General features: G+C 44.7%; 1 protein-coding gene and 1 long non-coding RNA gene across 2 annotated transcripts; both read left to right on the top strand.

Annotated features, from left to right (window-relative positions):
• Positions 1-9,948: 9,948 nt before the first annotated feature.
• Positions 9,949-13,111, top strand: phox2a (paired like homeobox 2A). The gene is made up of 3 exons (XM_063204323.1): positions 9,949-10,177; positions 11,475-11,662; positions 12,545-13,111. The coding sequence occupies exons 1-3, from the start codon at positions 9,949-9,951 to the stop codon at positions 13,109-13,111; spliced, it is 984 nt and encodes a 327-aa protein (XP_063060393.1).
• Positions 13,112-20,794: 7,683 nt separating this feature from the next.
• On the top strand, positions 20,795-21,716 carry LOC134453535 (uncharacterized). Its single transcript, XR_010035641.1, has 3 exons — positions 20,795-20,862; positions 21,349-21,430; positions 21,634-21,716. It is a non-coding gene; the product is annotated as an uncharacterized LOC134453535 (long non-coding RNA).
• The last annotated feature ends 3,896 nt before the right edge of the window (positions 21,717-25,612 follow it).

Genomic DNA, 25,612 nt, shown 5'->3' on the forward strand with positions numbered 1-25,612 from the left:
GACCGTGGAGAAATAGAGAGAGACCCAGAGAAGTGGAGGGAGAGAAGGAGGGGGAGGGGTGAGTTGGAGTGACAGAGAGAGGAAGAGATGGAGAGAGGGAGGGATAGTGTTTCATCGTAAGTGACATCTGGATGCTGTGTGATGGAGTAGTCTGCAATAGAATCACTGCCTCCCCTGGACTAACCTCCCATGCCCAACAACAACACACACACAAACACACACATACACACACACCCGCTCACTCTCTCTCTCACACACACACACACTATCTTTCTCTTTGTCCCCCTCTCTCTCACACACACATGTGTGTGCGCACACACACACTCATTCAAACCAACTAACTCACACACAGTGACAGTGTATAGCTGCTACCTTGGACTAACTACTGTCCTCTCCAACACACACACACACACACACACACACACACACACACACACACACGCACACACGCACACATACATAAACACAAATGCTTGTGTCTCCCAAAGCACACATTCGGCAGGTGTATCTGACTCCATAATTAAAGTCTTGTACAACAAAGGTAACATAATAAATGTATCATAGCCTACATCAGTGTTTCCCAACCAGGGGTACGTGTACCACTAGGGGTACGCGAGCACACTGCAGGGGGTACTTGGAAAGATGTTATTATAATAACAAATGTATGGAGCAGTCACATCAGGACAGAGAAAGCGATGTAGAACATGAATTAGGGGGTACTCATAGCACAACAAAGAGGTTTAGGGGGTACGCGAGACAAAAAAGGTTGGGAAACACTGGCCTACATAACAAAACTCCCGTGGATGTGCACATGCTGTCTCCACATCTATCTATCTCTCCATCTTTCTCACCCCTCCCTGTCTCTTCATCTTTCTCTCACCTCCATCTCATCATCATACTGCACATAGTAGGCCTACATGCTACATCTCTCTCTCTTTATCACTCCAAATGTCTGTATCTCCTCTCTTTATCTTATCCATCCCTCTATCTCAGGGGTGGGGAGCCTACGTATGTACCATTTTAGCCCCCATTTATTCAGGGGACCTAGAGAAGTTGGGGTCTGTTTTAAAGGTGGATGCCTTCAATAAAGGCCTATAGTGCAAGCGGAAATCCTGGTTTGTGAAAGCGAAAGCCAATTGGGAAACTCCAACTCCCATTGTCATTGTGACACAGCACTCCACAGCACACAAGTGAACACTGCACACTGCACACAACAAAATTGCATTTATGCCTCACCCGTGCAAAGGGGCAGCCCTTAGTGGCGCACCATGGGGAGCAGTGCGGCGGGACGGTACCATGCTCAGGGTACCTCAGTCATGGAGGAGGATGGGGGAGAGCACTGGTTGATTACTCCCCCCACCAACCTGGCGGGTCGGGAGTCGAACCGGCAACCTCTGGGATGCAAGTCTGACGCCCTAACCGCTCACCCATCATAATGCCGCCCTCAGAGGACTTTTATGGCCCTTGGAGGAATTTGAAGTGGCCCCTTGAATGAAAAAGGTTCCCCACTATCTGTTTATCATCATCATTCTCATCACCATCATCATCAACAGCAACACCTTCACCATCCTCCTCCTCATCATCATTACCACCATTATCATCTTCATCATCACCCTTACCATCATCATCATCATCTTCTTCTTCAGTATTCAGTATACATTTCTCTTCTGCTTCGCCTGCATCTCTCTCCTTTACTTTATTATCTCAGCTCGTGACTCTCTCTCTCTCTCTCTCTCTCTCTCTCTCTCTCTCTCTCTCTCCCTCTTCCTCAGCTGTCCCTGTGAAAAGTATCATCTTCATCATATGCTGGAGGGAGTGCAGCTAGTGTGTGTGTGTGTGTGTGTGTGTGTGTGTGTGTGTGTGTGTGTGTGTGTGTGTGTGTGTGTGTGTGTGTGTGTGTGTGTGTGTGTGATTGTGTGCGTGTGTGTGTGTGTGCGTGTGCATGTGTGTGTCCAGTATCTCAGCTATGTCTGCCGGATGTATCTGAAAGAGTGAGGGGACCATTCATCTATCAGCTTCGTCTCGACCGGATGTGTGTGTGTGTGTGTGTGTGTGTGTGTGTGTGTGTGTGTGTGTGTGTGTGTGTGTGTGTGTGTGTGTGTGTGTGTGTGTGTGTGTGTGTGTGTGTGTGTGTCTGTGTCTGTGGTTGGGGGGTGGGGGGGTTAAACGGCCTCAAAGAGATTTCACATCACGTCATGAAATCATGTAATGCAGCATCTTACTATGTATCAGCCTACTACTTCTAGGCCTACTACTACTACTCCTGATACCACTGCTACTACAACCACCACCACCACCTCCACCCTTGTTTGGCTACATCGATATAGTTTTGGCTTTTTGTTCTTTGTCCTTCTTTCTTTCTTTCTTTCTTTTTAATATGACAGTTGTTTTGGCCCATATTAAGAATAGGACATGTAGGCCTATTGCTAGACTGTTTGAAGCGGTAGGCCTATGAGTGTTTGAATATTTGTTTTTTTGTTTGGATGGCCGTTTAGGCCTATGCGTTAATGTCTTAGATATCTGCATGGGGAATGGGATGGTTGTTTATATGCGTTAATGTCTTAGATATCTTTATAAGGATCGTTGTTGTAATTAGGGTGTGTGGTTTGGAGATTCGCCACCCTCTCCCCGCACAACAGCCCCAAATAAAGTTCCTTTTGGCGGAGTAAGTGACTCGCGTGACATTTCACGGGCGGTTAACAAGAAAGAAGATATCTGCACGTGAGGCGAAGCAGATACTAAGTGACAGTCTGCTGCAAGGAAAAGCGCAAGGCTCCTTTCACAGAATTAGAGGAAAGAAAAGAACCGCACCCCCTCCTCACAATTTCACTTTGTCTGGCCATCCCTCCATCCCTCCCTCTCTCCTCCCTCTCCTCTGTCTCCGACTCCTCACTGCTTTTTTCTCCCTCTCCCTAAAAAATCCATTCTCCCTAATTCAAACATTGCTCTGGGACAGCTCGCGTGGCAGATTGCCGGCTAATTAGTTTAGCGGGAATTTAATTTGATTAACTTTCCACAACTCCAGCGGCCCGCCAGTTGGACCCGGGCTTTCAGTGCGCGCGGGGGCCAGGCGCGCTGATCTAATTAGCCTGTTTGGCCAAGCTGCTCTCGCGAGCTGCTCTTCTTCCTCGCGACCATTTCAGGTTCTACAGCTGTGCGCACGGGGACAGAGAGGAAATAGCCTAGTCCAAGCCATCTCTCTCGCTCTCTCCATCATTTCCTCTCCCCTCCCGCTCTCCTTGGCCCCGTGGGACCACTGTACCTCTTTCTCTCCAAAAAGCTGCTTTTTAATCTTTACTGCTCTTATTTAGATTCCATTATGGAGGCTTCTGACTAAACGATTCATAAAAATGCACCGGCGGGCGCAGCGAGGGCTAATTTCATTTTTGCTGCAGCTCGCGGGAATACAGATGTAGCGAGAGGCAGACAGAGGGACTCCGGCCTGCGCCACCGACATCCGGTTCCTAACGGGGCAATCTGCTCTATCTCTCCCTTTCTCCATACCCCCCAGCCCCCCACCCCGTCTTTCTCTCCACCTCTCCCTCTCTCCACATCCCCTCCTTCTCTCGCATCACTGGAGGTGGCAGCAGCGTCTTTGTTCCTGCGCACACATCTCGCGCAGGTAGTCCCTAGCAACCGCGCTGAGCCTGAAGTTTGCAGGTCGCGAGAGTGAGGGCTTTGAGCAAACTCATCCCGCCTGCTAACATTTCGCTCCCATCGGAGAAAGAGGGAACCGTCTGGCGCAAGGTGAGAGGTCAGTTTACCAGAAGTTTAACTGTTGCTGGCTCGGAGCTCGAGGAGCCTTGACCTGCTCTCGTGTTGAACAGTGCTCGCAAGGTCCCGGTTAATCCCTTCAAAGAGAGCGCGCTCACCCCGGCCCCTCATCAGACTTTCAAATCCAGTCTGCCCCTCGTGTTTGTTCCCCACACGAGCCCTAATCCCGCCGTTGAAAGGGCCCCGGTTTAGCTGGCCCGTTTTGAAATTCATTGGGCCATTAGCGGAAACAGTTACATTCATAAACGCCTTTCTCATTCCGCGAGCCCTGTGTCAACACGGGCCAGAGGGGAGCGTGGCGGGGGGCACCTCCCGGAGCTGTGATTGACAGCTACAGAGAATGCCTCGAGACCAGCATCCGAGGAGGGCAGTCCACGTTAGAGAGCATGCAGCAGCCAAGGCAGAAGTGCCCCCCCCCCTCTCTTGCTCTAATAAATAAATCAAGTTCTATCTTTACCATCGAGTGCGTGGTGTCACTGGCATTCATTTTATCCGATGGGTCAAATCTTCCAAACGGGGTCCCGAGCCTACACGCGTCTCCCAGATAGGTGGTCGGGGCGGGATGACCGATGGCTAGCGCATGCAGATTGGCTTAATGCTTGGCTTAATGAGGCGGCGGGAAGATTGATGAGACCGCAAGCGTCTTGGGCTGGTGATGGAGAGGGGTGGTGGTGGTGGGGTGGGGGTGATAGGGTGATGGAGAGGGGTGGGGAGTGTGATAGAGAGATGGAAGATGAACGATCTGATTCGGATCAGACGGCGACAATCTTCCATGGGGGAAAGTTCGAGGGTGGCCCTCTCTCCCTCTCGCTCTCTCTCTCTCTCTCTCTCTCTCTCTCTCTCTCTCTCTCTCTCTCTCTCTCTCTCTCTCTCTCACACACACACACACACACACACACACACACACACACACACACACACACACACACACACACACACACACACACACACACACACACAAGGAAAGGTGAATCTTCACCAACAAATTAATAGTTAACAATGCCAGTCACCCCATGCGCCAGCGTCAACAGCAGCTTTCTGTAGTTATTATCTGTATTTGGTGCGTCGCAAGCGCATGGCAGGTGCCCATCCACATCCCCGCGCTCTACTCACCTGTCTCCTCACCTGTGTGCGCACGTGTGTGTGTGTGTGTGTGTGTGTGTGTGTGTGTGTGTGTGTGTGTGTGTGTGTGTGTGTGTGTGTGTGTGAGAGAGAGAGCCCAAATAACAGCAATAGGCTGCTCAGGTTCCTACCCCAACCTGTCAGTAGAGTGCCATTTTGACACTTGTAACGGCCTCCTTGCAATAGTGAGACAGAGCGGGTGTCGCCCCAGAAACTCCAGTCTTAAGTTAGTTCCCTCGTTTGCACTGAGGAAAAGTGTGGTGACAGAAAATAACAGCACCAGTAACGTGCTATTTCAGCAATATAATGAAAAAAATGCTCTCGAGAATATTCAACTCACACACGCACACACATTCAACTCTGGAGAAAATCATCTCTCACACAGCAGCACGTGCATACAGACACACATGCAGTAAAGAAAATGACCTTGCATCACAATGATTTCACAAACAAAAAATGCTAGGCCTAGGCCTATATTATTGGTGTTCTTTTTAATGACAGTATTATTATTATTATTATTATTATTATTATTATTATTATTATTATTATTATTATTATTATTATTATTATATGGTAGTAGGCCTGGTTATTTTTATTTATTACTCTTGTTTTTGTTCGGTGTTGAAATATCTGATCAGACTCATTCTTTAGAATTAACATTTTAACAACTTACGAGAAAATCTTTGTTTCTGCCACTTTCGTATTTTACTTTATTTGTATGCAAATTACTTTGATGTTATTGTTTTATAGGTCTATTGTTGTTCATCTTTGTTATTTTATTCCTGTCTGCAGGTGCTGATGATTGGCGTGATGTGATCAATTCATTTAATCACAACCCTTTAGAGACCCGACCTCATGAGTACAGAGGTTCTAGTCTATTTTCGTATTTATATTCAAAATACATAGTTCATCAACGAAAGAAACGAACAGGAAACGAAAATAGTAAAGTCCCTTTTTTATATCCGAGTGAAGACATGCTTCCCCATGCCCGAGTGATTAAAGAACGCTGGGTGAGAACGCGTAAAGTAGCCTAATTATAGGCCTAATTATAATTATAGTGATAAGCAGATCGAACAAGATTATTATAAACATATTTGGAACATATGACATTTCATCATCACTTTCAAGTAATTATGTGGTAAATTATAATAGCAAGGGGAAATGCACTGACACATGAGCTCGTAACAGACTCCAGTGCGCATGGCACTGCCTAAATGTGCAGCACGGGAGATTGTTAGCAGTTATTCGTTACAATATCCATTCCCTAACCAAATTCGTTATATTCCTCCATATTTTGGCCACCATGTAGTCCAATATTATTGTCTTTTCTGTTCATCCATAATAAATCACGACGGGAAGTGATTAGGCACTGTCAGTGTCGTGCGCAACAGCTCAAGGAATAATGATGGTTGCCGTTTAAGAAAGGAAAAGCAGAACGATAATAATAAACCACATGATAACGGCATCTCGTCATTAGGTTTGCTACAGCACATCGGGAGGATGTTTCTCCTTCGAAACGGGGAGGGAGTGTTTCTCCTTCTAAACGGGGCCCTGGTCCCGGTTTCCACTTGAAACTCGCCGTGCGCCCTCAATTCGTTTGTACTGAAAGTTCTACTGCGAGCCACAGCGCGCGAGAGGATTGGTGTTGTAAGGTCACGAGGGTGATTAATGCACCGTGTGTTTGAAATGTGTCGAAGCCCTCGGAGCTTCCCTGGGTGTATGAAACACTTGTTGCCGTGTGTGTGTGTGTGTGTGTGTGTGTGTGTGTGTGTGTGTGTGTGTGTGTGTGTGTGTGTGTGTGTGTGTGTCGCTTAAACAGCGCCACCCAGTCAGAACAGTTAACATGCTGTTGCCGCGTGCACATGACATTTGTGTTGATGGATGGAGTCTCTCTCTCTCTCTCTCTCTCTCTCTCTCTCTCTCTCTCTCTCTCTCTCTCTCTCTCTCTCTCTCTCTCTCTCTCTCTCTCTCTCTCTCCCTCTCTCTCTCTCTCTCTCTCTGTGTGTGTGTGTGTGTGTGTGTGTTCCGCCTCACATTACCGCGTGAAGCGTGACAATAGCGCCTGGGGCTCGTGCCTGGCTAACCTGGTTACGCACACGGAGGGGCTGGTGGCGGAGCAGCTGTTCCTGTTATGTCCCCCAGAGATGGACACACACACACACACACACACACACACACACACACACACACACACACACACACACACACACACACACACACACACACACACACACACACACACACACACACAGGTGAAGGGTGTATGAGAGGATAGGACACCAGACGGCCATTCTTCAGACACACAAACACACCAGGGCTAAAGAGGGCCAAAAACTCGGGCCAGGCAGGCATTTTCTGGTGGTCCGACAGACATTGAAAGAGGCGATGAATCCTGTGACAACATTTTCTATTACGAGGTATAAATGAATGTTTAAATCTGACTCGGACAGCAGTGGCGCCATGTGGACTGATACCACTACATAGAGCACAGGTCAAAATCATCATCAGCAAATGCCCTGCATGTCTTATGGCCAGTCCAGCCATGACACACACACACACACACTCTCTCTCTCTCTCTCTCTCACACACACACACACACACACACACACACACACACACACACACACACACACACACACACACACACACACACACACACACACACACACACACACACACACACACACACACCCACACACACACACACACACACACACACACTTTGGCAGTGCTTGGGCCTATTAGCAGCTGATGGTATCAGTTTCAGAGCCACCTGAAGACATTTAACTGATGTGGAATGGATTTCATCTCTCTCTCTCTCTCACTCTCACACACACACACACATACACACACGCACACACAGATTTCAACATTCTATCTCTCTCTCTCTCTCACACACACACACACACACACACACACACACACACACACACACACACACACACACACACACACACACACACACACACACACACACACACACACACACCTTTTGTAAATTGGTTAGGATAGATTCCACATCACACTGCATCAGGAGCCGCTGACAAGCACTTGGCTACACTACTGAGAACACACACGCACGCACGCACATACACACACACACACACACACACACACTGAGCACCCTGCTCTCTCTCTCTCTCTCACACACACACACACATCACTGAGCACCACTCTCTCTCTCTCACACACACACACACACACACACACATCACTGAGCACCCTGCTCTCTCTTTATCTCTTACACACACACTCTCTCTCTCTCCCTCACACACACACAGTACGAAGCACCCTGTTCTTACACACACACACACACTATGAAGCACAGACATATAACCTCTCTTCACCCTCCCACAGACCCATGTCATGCATGCACATACACCGGCCTCATATGTTACGTCATACACACCCTTGTACACACGTTGCCAACACACACACAAAACTTAATCTCCAACATTATGTGCCATGATGACCGGGACGTAGAGCAGTAACATACACACACACACACACACACACACGTTCACATACACACACACACTCAACCAAGCATGCGCCATCCCATTCATCATCAGCTGTAATCAGTTTAGAGGCCTATTAATGTGGGGCGCACATCACTGAGCACCCTGCTCTCGCTCTCTCTGTCTCTCACACACACACACAGCACACACACACACACACACACACACACACACACACACACACACACACACACACACACACACACACACACACACACACACACACACACACACACACGTAGCGGATAACAACCTGCAGTTTGTCGTAAAATGTTGGTGAACCCCTCTCCCAGAACCTCAAATTGGTAGCACTGAGCTACCACTCTGGACCTTCCCATACCCAAACTGGAGCGCTGACCGCAGGGTGGCCCCCTGTCTGACAAAAAAGAAGCGATTTAATTTCAAACTAATTGCCCTTTTTGCTTGTAAGGAATGGTATACTTCATTCAGTGTCCAGGAAAGTGCATTTCTTTTCTCTGAACATACCATTAAAAACGAGGACAATTGGGACAGGTGGCAACACTAGTTGGCGGGTAGGTCATAGGTTTGAGCCCCGAGTGGCAAACTAGCAAGAGAGGGCCTCAGTGACCCAGAAGACGCACAACTATTAATATGGAAGACACTTTTCCTTCTATCTCACACACACTCTTTTCACACCGTGCCCTCTCTTCCTCACATAGTACACACACCCACACACACACTCTCCATCCATCTGTGCGTTTACCACTGTCTCTCTCTCTCACACACACACACACACACACACACACACACACACACACACACACACACACACACACACACACACACACACACACACACACACACACACACAGAGTGTATTGATGTCCTAAACAGGTTAACTGTAAGTAAAGAGTATGTGCGATTGTAAGCCAGTCAGTATTCTGATTTTTGGCGACAGGTCTGAGCTCGCTCTGTCCTCATGCGCGAGGATGCTGCGCACGGCCACATACTGGGCTCCTCGCGGGCGGAAAGGGTTAAGGGGCATCAGTAATGCACGAGAAGTGGGAGGCGCAGCTCGGGGCACGGAGGCATTGTCATGCAAACAGACCACCGCCTCGCCATTGTCTCGCGGACTACCGACTTTATTATAAACACCCCGCGAGCAGCGCAGCACCGGCAAACATAGGCAGTGGAGAGAGAGCCGCCAAACGGACACACGCGCACAGGGACAGCATCAGCATCGAGGCAGCAAATCACCACAGCGCGAGGAGAACCTGGTAAGGAAGGAAGCTGAGAGGACGCGAGTCTGCTTTTTTGGTCACTCGGAGCGTAGTTGGAGATCCGCGTGCCAGTGAACCACGCACCGGTGCGCACGCTCCTGATTCTGACCGGATTCTGACCGAGCCCAGCTGACCCCGTGGGAGTGAGCAGGTGCCCGTGAGTGACGAGAAGAGACAGAGGAGAACAGAACAGCGCGTGGGTGGGTAGCGGATACCCCAGTGAGAGAGCGGCGCGCGCCTCTCCCGTCTCTCCCGTTCGGAGCTCGTGGTTCCCGCCACCCGGTTGTGCTGTGATGTATAAGATGGACTACTCGTACCTCAACACCTACGACTCGTGCATGGCCGCCATGGAGGCCTCGGCTGCCTACGCGGACTTTAGCTCGTGCAGCCAGGCCAACGGCTTTCAGTACGGCAACCCCATACGGACCAGCTTCGCGCCCAACCCCGCGTGCGCCCCTCTCACCTCCGCCAGCTGCACGCTAGGCGCACTCCGCGACCACCAGCCCACGCCGTACTCCACAGGTACCTATAGGCACACACACACTCCTCCATATTGTACAGGTACAGTGGCATCCCACAGACCCCGCGAAGGATAGCCTATCTAAACGAACTCTGTGGAACCCGGTCGCATGTGCCATAATGTTCCCTGCGTGTTTTGCTCTGGCTCTGAAAAAAAAAACTGATGTAAGGAGAGAGTGCGAATCTAATGTTTTATAGCCTACATTGGCGTTTTGGTCCGAAATTGAATAAGGCTATTGGATATGTGTTGTGGTGGACAATTGCAATATTGCCTCCTGATTGCAATATCGGCTCCTATAATTGGAATCGGATCCTAGTGGGTCCTGGGGTTAGTGAGAAAGTGATGGTCGTGTACTCTTATGCAGTTTGACTTTGCTCCAGGACACACACACATTATCTGTCATTCAGATTCGCACTGCGATAAGTCGTTTTGGAGAAATAGCTACAATAGGCTATAATACAATTAGGCTATTCAAATAATTAGCCTACCGACAACAGCATTTGCACAATTAATAATGCATTAATGCATTGATCAATTTCATCATTAATGTAAATACAGAGTAAAGCAGACTTATATCAAACAATTTACTTTATAAGAATTGCTTATTTTTCCACCATCATTTTTGATTGACCAGCACAATTGATTGTCTATTCTTTTATTAAAAACTTATTTTGTAAACGATTGGCCTATTCCATAATTTGAATTGAATAATAATAATAATAATAATAATAATAATAATAATAATAATAATAATAATAGGCTAATAATGATAATAATAATAATAATAATAATAATAATAATAATAGTAATAGTAATAATAATAGATTAATAATAATAATAATAATCATTAGATCTATTAATTAGATGTGGACGGCTATCTTAATGTTAAGCTAACTAGTGTTATAGTGGTTTGAATTGTGCAAATAATTGTTGGCCGATTTCATTTTAGAATTTTTCACGTTCGGATAGGGCCAATGTTTTTCTTCTGGTGAACTTGGGCAGGTAAATGTATAATTCTGATGGAATCATGCTTTTGTTAGGCCTACCGATTAATTTTATACGAGGTGAAATGGGTGATTTTGGACGTTATTTCACATCTAGGCCTATTTATGTGAAATCAATTATTTTGCAAGCTGTGCATTTATTTCATATTTAGGCCTATAATTTATGTGCGTGCTTATTATTTCACGAAGGTAATGTGAGGATGTAGACAATTAACTGGCTGTGACGTTCATTTAATGTAAGCTATCTATGGATTTAAAATAAGGACGTGTATGCATGTGTGTGTGTGTCCCGCAGTGCCATACAAGTTTTTCTCGGACCCCTCCGGTCTGAACGAGAAGAGGAAGCAGCGGCGCATTCGGACGACCTTCACGAGCTCCCAGCTAAAGGAATTGGAGCGCGTGTTCGCCGAGACGCACTATCCCGACATCTACACGCGCGAAGAGCTCGCGCTCAAGATCGACCTCACCGAAGCTCGTGTACAGGTAGGATTTAATAACAAAAAACAACCTCCTAAAACCCTTAAAACTATAATAATAACAACAAAATAACCGGCACACATAGGCCCTACTGCACGGAGACAAGGCACGGCACACAAGGCAAGGCGCACGCACCCACACTGACACACACACACACACACACACACACACACACACACACACACACACACACACACACACACACACACACACACACACAGCGAGAGAGAGAGAGAGAGAGAGAGAGAGAGAGAGAGAGAGAGAGGACGTTTATAGGACATTAATATGTAAAAAAAAAAAGAAAAAAGTTATGAGACTGGGCAATGGCAGTTATCACCCAAAATCAGACATTTTAGAAATGACTATAAGGTTTGCAACCAACTAAACAATGTCTTACCCATGGTTGGTTTCAGCCAATGGGGTGATATGATGGGTGGGGCCTGGTGACTCAGCACCCCCGTCTCCCCAACCTATGTAATGGTCCTACACACACACACACACACACACACACACACACACATACACACAGACAAACAGACAGACAGACAGACACACACACACACACATTTGTAGGATTTCATATAGAATTTTGTATCTCACTGAACAAATGTGTTTACTGACTTGGTTGTAGCATGTGATGATATACCACAGTGCAATACATTTCTCTCTCTTAATATTCTGTATGCTCTCTACATCAACTCTCCATCTCTCTCTCTCTCATCTCCTTCCCTCCACCTCTCTCCTCCATCCCCATCTCTACCTCTCTCTCTACTCCTCCTCATCTCTCTCTCTCTCCACCCATCTCCTCCCCTCTCCACCTCTCTCCATCCCTCTGTCTCCACCTCTCTCCTCTCCTCTCCCCCCCTCTCCTCATCCCTCCATCTCCAGGTGTGGTTCCAGAACAGAAGGGCAAAGTTCCGGAAGCAGGAGCGAGCCGCCAACTCCAAGGCCTCTGGAGGCGGAGCCAACGGCACCAAAAAGGGCGTGTCCAGCTCGGACACCCGCGGCGGCCCCTCCTCCTCCGATGACGACGAGTCAAAGGAGTCCTGCTGCAGCCCCACCCCTCCCGACAGTACCGCCTCTCTGCCAGGCGGGGGCAGCAGTAGCCTGAGCCTCAGCCCTCCACCAGGCCCAGGCCCCACCTCCGGCACCGCCCAGTCACTCTCCCAGGTCCTAAAGCCCGCCTCTTCCATCTCCTCCACCTGGCCACCTCTCAGCCCTGTCCACACCATCAGCATAAGTCCCTCCCACAGCAACATAAGCCCCTCCCACAACCCCATGAGCTCCTCCCCTCACTCCCAGAGCCAGGAGCTGCTGAAGGTGTGGGGTGGGGGGGGGGGGGGAGGGGTTGGGTCGGGATTGGGGGCGGGGCAAGGGTTAGGGGCGGGGCCATTTGCCGGGGTGCTCTCCACGTTCCAGCGGAAACCCAACGCTCTCAAAGCCAACATGTTCTAGAACACACACACACACACACACGCGCGCACACACACAAACTCAACTCTCTCAAAGCCAACCTCCTCTAGTCTAGAACACACACACACACACACACACACACACACACACACACACACACCATATCATACAAGTATTTCCTTCTGCGTGTATCATTTAGAGCATTTTTATATTTTTTTAGTTATTTATTATAATATGTGAGTGAGGGGTATATGCACTGAAAAGGCAATTTCTTCTTTTATGCCACTGTTTCTGTAATGTGAAAGTAATAGCAACTACCCAACACGCACGCACGCACACATGCACACACACACACACACACTGCAGTGCAGTCCGATATCAGTGTTTATTCTCCTGGGACTATTTTAGGAGGACATTAAGCACAACTTAAAACACACACGCACACACGCGCACACACACACACTGTGCAAATTAACTAATAACATGACTGTTGGATCTGACACACACTGATCTGCTGACAGTGAGAGACAGCTACGGAGGAACACTCCTGCTCTCTGACACCACACACACACACACACACACACACACACACACACACACACACACACACACACACACACACACACCTGTCACACCACTGTCCTGAGTGTTAATACTGTATGTTACGAGTGTGTGTGTGTGTGTTTGCCCTGTCGGAGGGTGATGTCTGTGTTTAGATTGTTTTTTTTATGATCCAGATTAAATAAATAGCTATTTAAATATTGTATCAGAAACTGTTTGTAAATATCATTGGGACACTGATGTTCTGAGGAGCTGACACACACACACACACACACACGCAACTTTGGATGTGTGTATGATCACACGTTCACATTGACTGACACACACATACTCACGCGCGCACACACACACAGCTCTTCAGTCGTTGTCTGGCACTTCTGTGGTGATTGTACATTAACAAATAAAGCTCTAACCCACTCTAATGTGTGTGTGTGTGTGTGTGTGTACTCTTGAACGCACACACGTGTGTGTGACTGCCCAGCATCTATTGAAAGTCTAAATGAATGACCTTATTATTTTCTCATGCATGTTTATGTGCCATCTCCATCTATAACATCATCATAATAATAATAATAATAATAATAATAATAATAATAATAATACAAAGGTTTTATATAGCGCTTTTCATGACACTCAAAGACGCTTTGCATAAAAAAACAAAACACATGGTGAACGCGAGGACATACAAAGACTCAACAAACATACAACAAAAAGTAGACAGAGGTGGAGGGTTAAGTCCATAGGTGATGTGGAGCTGTAGCCTATGGTGTGGTGGAGTGGTTAGCAGACCAACAATGGGAGCGGAGATGGAATGATGATGGGGACACAAAGATCCAGAACTTCCCATCATGGTAGCAAGTTCGGTTGAGAGAAGTAGCCGGAACACGCAGGTGAGTTTTTAAACTGAAGAAGTGGAACGGAGCCATAGAGACGCTGACTGAGGCAGGTGACAGATGTGTCATAACGCCACAGCCCTTTCAGAAGAGCCTTGGCACTCTGTATTAACCCATTGATGCCTGATGTTGCGTTGTGCAACATTGGCCCTGGCGCCTGGACCAGCATTACGCAACATTCAGGCTCATGAGATTTAAGACAACTAAGATTTTGAGATGAATGAACACATTTTAATGAAAGATGAGGGTGTTAGCGTTTAAATGCAACTTAGTGCAAATTGTTATGTGCTTCAGAAGCAGAGATATTTAGGTTTTTATAGGCTGAAGGCAGCTTTTCTTAAAAAGGGCTCAGGCATTCAGCACCCTTTTTTGTAGGCGCCTTAAGGGCTCGGCATACTTAACGTGCGTACCTCCCGCCATTTGGCTTGAGAACCATTAAAATGCGACTGACCATTCATAGTCAAAACTCAAAAAACTTGCGCCATTTACAGGCTTTTGCTTGGATTTTCGGAAGTGTGCCCTCTGCTGTTCATGAGAGAAACGGCAGAATATGCGAGAACACTCCCAGCGGTAGTTCTAGAGAAGTATAAAAACAGAAAGCCAAACACGGCTGCTATAGGACTACCGATCGTCTGACCAATGCCTTATGACAATGAAACATCCATTGGAAACATCCATTCCAAGACCATGTGAGAGCATGGCTGCAGAATGTATAAATAGATCACCAAACACAACGTGCTTTACTGAACAAAGTAAACAATTGTTTCACTGAACAAAATTTAAGGGGGAAGATAAAATATCTCTCCAAGACATATTATCCTCAAATGATGCAGGGTCCCTTCTGTAGTCCAGTAGTTGTATCTCTCCTATGGGCAACTGTAGGCTACATCTCCTGCTCTGTCTGCCTATCCTGCTGGTAGACGCGCGCCAAGTTACAAAAAATGTGGGGTGTACGACCTCGCCCGCCTGTGGAGGGGGGTGTGACGTCATTTTGGGCGCACCCCATCAACGCCAGTGAGGTATGAGTGAGGTTACGCTAGTTACGTGAGGTGTGAATCTCCCTTAGAGCCCAAGACCAAAGAGCTGTCAAAGGATGTCAAGGACAAGACAAATGTAGAATTATGCCGAAAGTGGTTGTGTCGAGAATTTTACCTGTTTTGATCAGGTTGAAATTTGTGGTTCATGTTTTTACTGTTACTTTACTTGACATTTTTTACCTTTATACCCTCATTATTTTATTAAAATTGATTAGATCAAACTTAATTATGCTTGGTGTCTAAAAAGATCATGTTATTATTGAATTATGTTGTGAGTCTATTTTCAATTTTTAACCTTTCCTACAAAAGCAAATCATAGGAACACAAAAAAGTGGTGTAATCACGTCTTTCACCCACACAATATAGCCAAAGCAACGAAGAAGTGGCTCAAGATGAAGCCCATTAACCCATTATGAAGTGGCCTAGAGCAGTGTTTCTCAACCTTTTTTTAGGCGAGGCACCCTTTCAATTCAGGACAAATTTCAAGGCACCCCAAACCAACAAGCCGTAATATGGCATCGCATCCGATACCACACAAGCTTAGAAAAGTAACACATTTGGAGACTTCACATGACCTATGTTCGAAGTTTCAGCTGACTGGGGTGACCTATATTTACTTAATTGTCCATAAATGGCAGATGAAAGATTCCGCTGACTAGCATTAACTTATCAATTTAGACAAATATGTATATTACATAATTTATTTATCAGCCACGTTTCCGCGGCACCCCAGGTTGCCTCGACACCCCTGTTGAGAAACACTGGCCTAGACAGTCTCCAAACATTAACCCTATAATAATCCTATGGAGGGAAACAGTGCTTGAAGTGGAAAACAAGAAGTGCAGGAATCCTGATTTTCTGACAATACCATCAGTATGAAATCAGTACAAATCTGGTTCAAATTTTTAAATGGAAAACCTTGCCTGCACGCATGAAAAAAAATGTGTTTTGAAATGCTCTACTCTTGTCAGCTGTTGTTGCGTTACAGTTGGTGTTGTGTCCTCAAGTGCCACTAGATGGCATACGCGGCACCAAAAGGACTGTACAGTGACATTGAGGGTCAGAAGAAGACTCTACTCTACAGATACTGGTCATGGACCTTACTTGCTTACTTACTGTAGACTGTTCTATAACTTTGCGATTATTTAAGTAAAGTTTTATATTTTATACATAACGCCTCTTCCTTCATACCCATCAAAACACAACATTGGCGACGAGGATTCAGATTTTTTTTTGCTGGAAGATGGCTTTTGCGTCAACGCCGTTCCCTCCACCTTTCCTGCCGTGCCCGGGTGAGCCGTCAGTTTCACTGACCACATGGGAACGAATGTTCCAGAACTTTATGCTAGTTGCGGACGTTCAAGGCGACAAATGGCCGAAGCCAAGGAAAAAGGCGCTGCTGCTACACTGTCTGGGAGCTGAGGGCCAGAGATTATTCTACAGCCTACCCGACCAAGGTGCCCCGATGGAAGAAGCCTTAAAAGCAAAATTCTAATCCAAAGCGGAATGCGATATTGCGATATTGCAATACATCGCTGCGCTTAGGGAGCTAGCATCCACCTGCGAGTTAGGGGCGAATGAGGAGGAAATGTTAAGGGACCAGTTGGTGGAGCATGTTTCCAGTCCGCGTATACGCGAGCGTTTGATGCTGGAGGAGACGGGAGGAAAGGAGAAATTGACACTGGATTCAGCCACCACAGTCGCCACTCAAATTGAGGCGACTGTCTTCCAGGCCAACGCCGTCGCTCCTGACGCCCCAGTTCACGCTGGGCATACCACTGAGGGTGACGAACGTTCCCGCCAACTTTGCCCCACTGCTGCTGCCCAGGGTGCACCATCATCGCGTTCCTGCTACCGCTGTGGTTCCGACAAGCATCTGGCGAACACGAGCACCTGCCCTGCCGCAGGGGGTGTTCACTCAAGGAACTAGCTACTAGCCACAACTGGCGTTGTGGAACACCGCTAGGCAACAGGTAGCCTAGACAACAAGTGTTGTCTATCACAGCAGCTGATTAGAGTGACAAAAGACCGGACCCCCTGCGGAGTGATAAGAAACATTCGCTTTAGTAGTGAAAATGCTTGTGTCAGGTCAGGTGTTCGGTAACACTTTACAATAAGGTTACATGAGTAATGATGGAATAATGTCTGAAGTAATGACTGATTAATAGTGAATAAACATGTGATTCATGCATGCAGAAATGTCTAGTCCATTAGTAGTCGACACATAATGATGAATGACTCACTATGAAGTAAATGTGGTACATCAGGGGTTAGTTAAGGGTGTGATATCCAAATGTTAATAAATCATGTGTTAACACTGCGGAAAACAGTAATAATGGAAACATATGTTCAGTAATTCCGATTGCACCGTTAACTAAGGTCTGATTCATATATGATTGGAAAGATATGGTATGATCTTTTTTTCCGCAGTGTTAACACTATTATAAGGAAGAGGGGAAGGCCAAGAAACAGCTGGCGTCGCGACCTAGATGTGGATGTGAAGAGGTCTGGCTATACATGGGGACAACTGGAAAAGATGGCCCAGGATCGAAATGACTGGAGAGCACTTGTTCGTGGCCTATGCCCAAAGTTGGGCGATAGGCGTAAGTAAGTAAGTAAGTAAGTTAACACTATTATTTTCTGACTAAAGCACTGTAAATTACACACAGTAAAAAAAATCTGTCTGGGGGGGAAAATGGTAGACATGGAGAAGATCATTCCTCTTGTATGAAAAGTGAACTATTCCTAATCATAATGAATATTTAAATGGTGTTGGTAAGTGTGGAAAAGGTGTCATTTGTGAATGAACATCCACAATTCTAAAAATTCTAAAATTACTTTATATATTAGCCCATATTGCACCTCTTAGGACAATTCCTGGCTATCTACACTGTAAAAAGAGAGACTGCAGTTCATTAATATTTAAGCATTTATGATAGAAAGATAAAACCCTGAAAAAATGGGTTTGTGCATTTTTGAATGGAATTGAGTAAAATTAATCATTTTCCAGCAATAATTCACTACATTTTACACACTTTTGAGCAAATAAAATTTGCTCTGAATACCAGAGTATGTATTACTTGGTTTAAATGAATTAAGTCAATGATATGGTGTAAGTAGTAGATTTTACTAGAATCGTATCTTAAGAACTTTGATTTTATTCATTGAGAGGAAGCTGTTTCAATGACAACTGCATTTCCGGCGCAGCCAGCAGAGGAGAAGTCGCTGCACATGGTCATGGACTGTTCACGTTTTGGACTTCTGTAAAGGTAATGAACTGGTTTCATTATTATTTTGTCAACATCTTAAGTTTGCAATTCGATGTAGGTGTACAGTCGAATATCATTCCGGTCTCTCGCGTAGGCTAATACAACTACTTGGTCTATTCGTAGGTAGGCATGCTCTCCAAAGCAACAACAATTCCCATTTTTAGCCGTGTGTTCAGTTCTAGACAAGTTCAAGAGCTGGTTTAACCCCTTAAGATGCGGCTTTATACATGTGTTGTTACCAGTATGGTAATGACCAAGTCGTGGTGCATTGCTTAAGGGCCTGTGTTGTGTCATAGTATTGTAGTGCTATGGTAGTTACATTTCAATGACTATTACAGCGTGCCACTGGAGGTACGGCGCGCATTAAGGGGCTACATTCACAAAAAATTGTGTGAATTACATTAAGTTTCTCGGCTTTTCATCGCCAGTGCCTCTTTTTGATTAGGCTAACTGCACAGTTACGTAACTTTTTAGTCCAGTGTAGCAGGCTAGGTACATTAATCTGCAAAGACTTTTTTTTTCTATCGAACTCGCTTTCACTGAACAGCTCGTGTTGGAAAGGCCAGGGTTTTGTGCATGTTTCCTTGCCGTGTTTCTCATTAATATTCATGAGCGTGCACAGTGAGTGGCAGGTAGATTATTCATGTTCCTGGGCACGAGTAAGTCCTTTAGTTGAGTCGATGCCGCTTGCTGTTGAAGTCCTGCTGAAGTTTCCTTTATCTTATGTGCGTAAATGACCAAAATGTAAGTAATCCTGATGAAATGTGAAATATCTAGTCTTTTCCCCCCCTGTGTATGTGATGTGTGAGATGATAGATAGAAGTTTTAGAGATCGTTTTTTGTCTACTCATTTCCAGCTAAGTTACCTTGAGTTTAGCTTGACTTAACTACAGATTTACGGTGCTATTTGCTTCCTATGTATGTGTAGAGTCATTTTGAGTGCAGTGTGTCATAAATCTGCCCTTTATCAGACACTGTAGGCTCATAATCGTGATGCAGAGGTTCGTTGGATTTTGTATTCATTTAAAGTGAAGATGCTGGAACTTTCCATGTCGGCAACCTGTTTTACCGCTAGTTGCCTACAGATGACGATCTTCCTCCATATTTGTCATGTGTCCTGTATCTCTGAGTTAGTGCACCAGTATAGTTTTAACTGGAAGATATTTTCCTGTCCCCCTTTTTCCTTGTAGACCACACACACACACACACATGCCTTTGTTACCTTCATAATGTAAATAATTGGAAACCTACTGAAGAATATTTTATTTGGAATTGCATTCAATTGTACCCTGGTGCTTTGCTGTGCTGCATTCATTGTATTACCTTATATTGAAGAAAAGGCCAGTGAATTCCTTTTATTCCACATGTCCATACACCAAGGAGACAAGCACGTATTTTCCAATTTTCCTAATACAGTCCACCCATTAGTTACTGAGCTATGCCCGTTGTAATAGCTCGTGCCTAGCTGGATCGATGCCGCGTGAAGAGCGGACATGCTTTGTTTTGTCAGCGAACACACATGGTGGTGGTCAGCTAATGTCTCCAGATTCAGCTCTCAGTCAGATGGAGTAGCAGCAGCTATCACTGTAGACCAAACAAGAACATTGCTTGTGTGGTTGTGCATCAAAGGAAAACGTTAAATGCAAAATTCCAAATCGCATAGGCATGAACCCATTGAACTGTGCATACAAAATGTTAATGTGTAGAGTAAAATGGTGCAGGTTAAGGGCATTAAAGATCCATTTTGCCAAATTAATTGAACAGGCTAATGGCTGAAACAGAATAAAAAAAAAGGTTTTTGAAGGTTGAATTTGTGTTGAAATAATGTTCAGATTATCCTCATGCACTTAGTACACTATCACAGAGTAATTTAATCATCTGATGCATGTCCTTATCTTGTCCCCTCCCCCTTCCCCCTTCGTTTTCTAGCTGTTCGTGCAAGATCATTAAGTGAACTTGGTGCACGTGGCATTCAAGACAGCAAAGTTTAAGAGCATCACAGGGACCCAAGTGGTTGAACAGCACAGAAAACAGTGAGTTTTGAATACAAAATGTAAAATTCAAAATTTTGTGCAGAGTAAAGGTGTGAAGGCCCCATATTTTTTAAAAAAAGGCTTCACCTATCTGCAGACGGGCTGAACTTGGGCTGGGCATTAGCTTGGCATTAGCTTAGCGTGATGGAAGCCCAAGTCAACATTTTTTGAGATATTAACACATTAAAGGCTGACTTAAAGGGCAAAATGACTGATTTTGAGGCATTGCTTAAAACAGTAGTTTCATGTTTTGATATGTCTGTGATGGTATGTTATAGAGCTTGTCTCTTTCTAACCCATGCACAATTTATTATAGGATATTCTGGTGCCTTTTGAAATGGCTTAATGCAAAACTATGGTTTTGAACTGTTTATGTGTTTCATGTTTTAATGATGTTCACTTACTGCCCTCATATGTCTAGATAATACAAGGTGTGGACCTAAGATCTGATGTGTGGGTCTCTCTTGTGTTTTCTTCTTTCTCTAGTTGTTTGAGCAGAGAAAGTGTGATTCAAAGCAGATGATTTTAACAGCACCACGAGACAAACAGTTCAGCGGCACAGAGAACAGTAAGTTGTGCATTCAAAGTGTCAATGTAGAGATTAAGATGATACAAAGTAAGGGCATTGAAGGGCCATGGTGCAGTTGAATTGAATGGGCAAATGTAAAAATGAAGGTTGAAATGTTCATTTGTTTTCTACATGTGCTTAAAAATGCAATGTTAAGGTCTCATATCTGATGCATGGGTATGTGTATCCTTTTCTTTCTCAAGGTGTTCATGCAAGATCCTTTGTAAGTGAACTTGGCGCACGTGGCATTCAACACAGCTGAGTGGGATAACAAGCATAAAACGGCACAAAAAAATAGTGAGTTTTGTTTCCAAAATTTTAAATTCAAAAAGGTAAAGGAGTAAAGTTTTTTTTTTTTTTCCTAATATGCCAACTCCCGGCCTCCATTGCTCCCTTGCTCTCTCTTTCTCTCACTTTCTCCAATATGCAACCTTTCTTCCTTCACTTGTGCTTGTGGCCTCGCCCCGCCTCCTGGCCCCTCCGTGGTTACTCTCACTCACTCTTTGTCTCTGTATGTGTGTCTCACACCACACACCCGCACTGTCTAGTTTTCTCTCTCTCTCTCTCTCTGTCTCTCTCTCTCTCTCCCTCCCTCCCTCTCTCTCGTGCACATGTATTATGTTTCTCTCCTTACGCCCACACACACACTCTAGTTTTCACTGTCTCTGTGTCTTATCTCTTCACCTCTCTCATGTACTCTCACCCTCACTCTCTAGCTTTGACTTGATTAAATACTGTGTGAGGAATGACTGCTGTAGGATGTGAGGCTGAAAAACTGATAACTGGCCCGCTAGTTTTGGACAATTGAAAATAAGGGCTCCTAACTATTTCAAAAATAATCCACAATCAAATAAGGAAGTGTCACATGGAAACAGATTGTGTAGAGAGTGATGTATTAAATTGTAATCACAGGATGCTCAGCTAAGGCCTTTTGCTTTGACTGATCAGATGATAAATAAGACTTTGCATTAATATTTAATGTTCTTGGTATTTCAGGACGCTGATGAAGAACGGATGTCCGAGGACCTTGCTGCTCAAAAAATGAAGATCTACAGCATCATGTCCAGCTCAGCAGAGGGGCCGAGCGATGTTGGTGTCGTCATTGAGGGAGTGAAAGTTCTCACCACTCTGGGTACCTTTGCCAGGGCTTGCTGCATGCTCCTCGGGCTGACTTATGCACTAAATCTGGCCTACCCTAAGGAGCTCAGATATACATTTGAAATCTTCCAGAAGCTCCTTCTGGAGCTGGACTGTTCGAAGCAGTCCCCAAAGCTGCACACTTTGAAGAGTAAGTTGTTGGACTAAGGAAATGCCGAACTGGACACTTGAGCTGAGGCGGTGCAATGGACACTTGACTTCAGTTTTTCAGAACTTAATGACTTAAAGATTTACCTTTTAATTTCCCCAAACACTACTTTTTCAAGCAGGTTGACACGCACAAAAAAGTCAAATGTGTTATGCCATTATCGGTTGATTTGTTGATATCTGATGTGTCTGTAGATGTGTTTGAAGCTGTGAACGAAACATTAACAGTTATATCTACTGTGCTGTTTAGCAAACTTATGCTAAGACCGTGCGATGGACACTTGAGCTGAGGCATTGCGATGTGTACATTGTGTAGTGGCCAACAACCTTATGCCACATGGACTAGGTGAGAGTTTAATAGGGCCGTCCATTTGTAGATTTTGTCTTGGGCATTCTTCACAATATCAGACACATGAAGGTATAATTCCAAAGGAATTAGCATTGTGTTTTCAGATATTTACAAAGAAAAAGTACTTCAGTTTGTCTGAACTTAATGACTTAATTGGACATTTTCCTTTTAAGGGATCAGATAAAGCCAACTGCCCTCAAGCAGTTCTTAAAAGCTACATTCACCGCAAAACTACAGGTGGAAATGCCCATGAAAATTGGGCCTTAATAAGGTTGTTCTCATTGTTGGTCCACTGCACTGCACTTCATGTGTCTGATGTTCTGAAGAATGACGAATACAGAATGTGCAGACTGGTGTGTTCCCACTTCAAATAAAATAGCATACAAAGCGGATTCCAAAAAAGTTGGGACACTTGGTATTTTGTGAATAAAATCAAAATGCTGGCATTTTCTAAACATTCAATATGTTAATAAGGTAGAGCATTGTGTACAGACAACATATCAGTTGTTAAAGCCAAGCAGAATGATTGTTTTGGGGTAATTATGTGATAATTTAAAATTTCACCCTTGCAACAAATTCCAAAAAAGTTGGGACAGGGCCAATAAAATGCTTTTTATGTTGGATAAGACTAAACACAACACAAGGGAGGAGACGTAACATTTAAATACTTTGACTGATGGCATGATTTTATTTTAAAAATTGATATTTTTATGAACGAGACATGATTTCAGCAGCTCAACTGATAGGTGTGTTCTTCGACTTGTTTACCTTCTTGTTATGCTTAATACGTGGCATATCCTCACTGCAAGAAAACATTTTTGTCACCTGTTTACTCTTATGATGGAACCACACTGTTGGAACATAGTAGAGATTGGAATTTCCCATCATTATGGGGCAATATCTTACGACTGTGCTCCAAAATATAATGCTTTGGTAGCTATGTATGCTGTTTAAAGTCTGAATATATCATTCAGCCCTCATTTTAATGCTCTACATGAGTAAGAAGACCATAACCAAGGCATCTCTGCACCCCTTTACCATCATATATGCAGTCTTTCAGACTGACCACTAAATCAAACTGAAGTATTAATTTTCTTCATAACCTGGAGGGTGCATGACTCCATGATTTTAAAAAAGAATGAAATATTTTCCATTCTGTAATCAGAGGACAGTTTCACATGTCTCCTATGTCCATCTAGAATGAGCTTTGCCACTTGCAACACTGTTTAATGTCTGCATCATGTGCCTTAATCAAGTGTTGTGTTTATGGTCATTTTTTCAACAGCTGTCATTGTTGGAGTGTCATAGTTGGCTTATTGACGATGGGTATGTCATGATCTCATGACTCGTGCAATGATTTCACAGAACTCTAAATTACAGAAATAGGCCTTATATGCCGGCAATTTTGAGAATTCAATCTTTCTGTGTAATAGATCAGTAATTAGTCCCTCAAAATCTTCGCTTCTGAGTGCCACAGCCTTTCTGTGATGGTATTTTATCTGTGCATTCATGTTGGCAGTCAATATAGTTCCTTTCAAAATATTCCTCCTTGTGTTATTTTTAGAATTATTCAACTATTACAAAACATTTTGGCCCTGTCCCAACTTTTTTGAGATTTGTTACATGGGTCGAATTTTAAATGACCACATATTTCCCTCAAAACAATGCTTTTGCCTCATTTTAACTGTTCCTATGTTGACTTTGTGCTATTGTTCATCTTATGCATGGATTGAATGTTTTGAAAATGCAAGCATTTTGATTTTATTCACAAAATACCAAGTGTCCCAACTTTTTTGGAATCCGCTTTGTAGTTTACATGTGCTCACTGTAAAATACTTTCTTACCAAACTTAGTGCATTGCTTTGGTGTTAAATGCATATGTCCATTGATTGATAAACTGAATCATTTCCACTTTGTCACTGGATGTTCCGATGTACTGCAGGACCTTTTTGAAGACATAATTCCAAGGGAATTCTTTATAGGCAGTGCGATGGACAGTGCAATGGACACTTGAGCTGAGACAGTGCAATGGACACTTGAGCTGAGACAGTGCGATGGACAATGCAATGGACACTTGAGCTGAGACAGTGCAATGGACACTTGAGCTGAGACAGTGCAATGGACACTTACGCTTCTTCGCAAGTTCTCTAGTTCTTTATTAGAGATGCTCTGATGCCTCCTCTTACAGGTCTTGCTTGCTCAAACTCTGTTTCTCTCGCTCGCTTGCTCGCTCGCACACTATCGCTCACACACACACACACACACACTCGCACGTTTGTGTAATTGCAGGTACACAGTGAGGTCATTACTTCTTCATTAGAGCCTTTCAGGTGACTCCTTACACAGATCTCGCTCACTCGCACTTACTCTCTCGCGCACACACAAGATTGTGCATGCCTGTGAACTTCAGTTTTTTGTTTGTTTTTACATTTTTTTTCTTTATTTACATAAACATTGCACATGGTGCATTCCTCTAAAACTTGTTTGTATTTTGTGTGCACAAATGAATATGCCTTTGTTTTTCTTCT

The sequence above is a fragment of the Engraulis encrasicolus genome, chromosome 8, assembly GCF_034702125.1.
Source record: "Engraulis encrasicolus isolate BLACKSEA-1 chromosome 8, IST_EnEncr_1.0, whole genome shotgun sequence".
NCBI lineage: Eukaryota > Metazoa > Chordata > Actinopteri > Clupeiformes > Engraulidae > Engraulis > Engraulis encrasicolus.

Coding starts and splice junctions, on each gene's coding strand:
- phox2a (XM_063204323.1), top strand. CDS start 9,949: ATGTATAAGATGGACTACTCGTACCTCAACACCTACGACTCGTGCATG. Junction 10,178..11,474: donor GCCCACGCCGTACTCCACAG/GTACCTATAGGC, acceptor TGTGTCCCGCAG/TGCCATACAAGTTTTTCTCG. Junction 11,663..12,544: donor TCACCGAAGCTCGTGTACAG/GTAGGATTTAAT, acceptor CTCCATCTCCAG/GTGTGGTTCCAGAACAGAAG.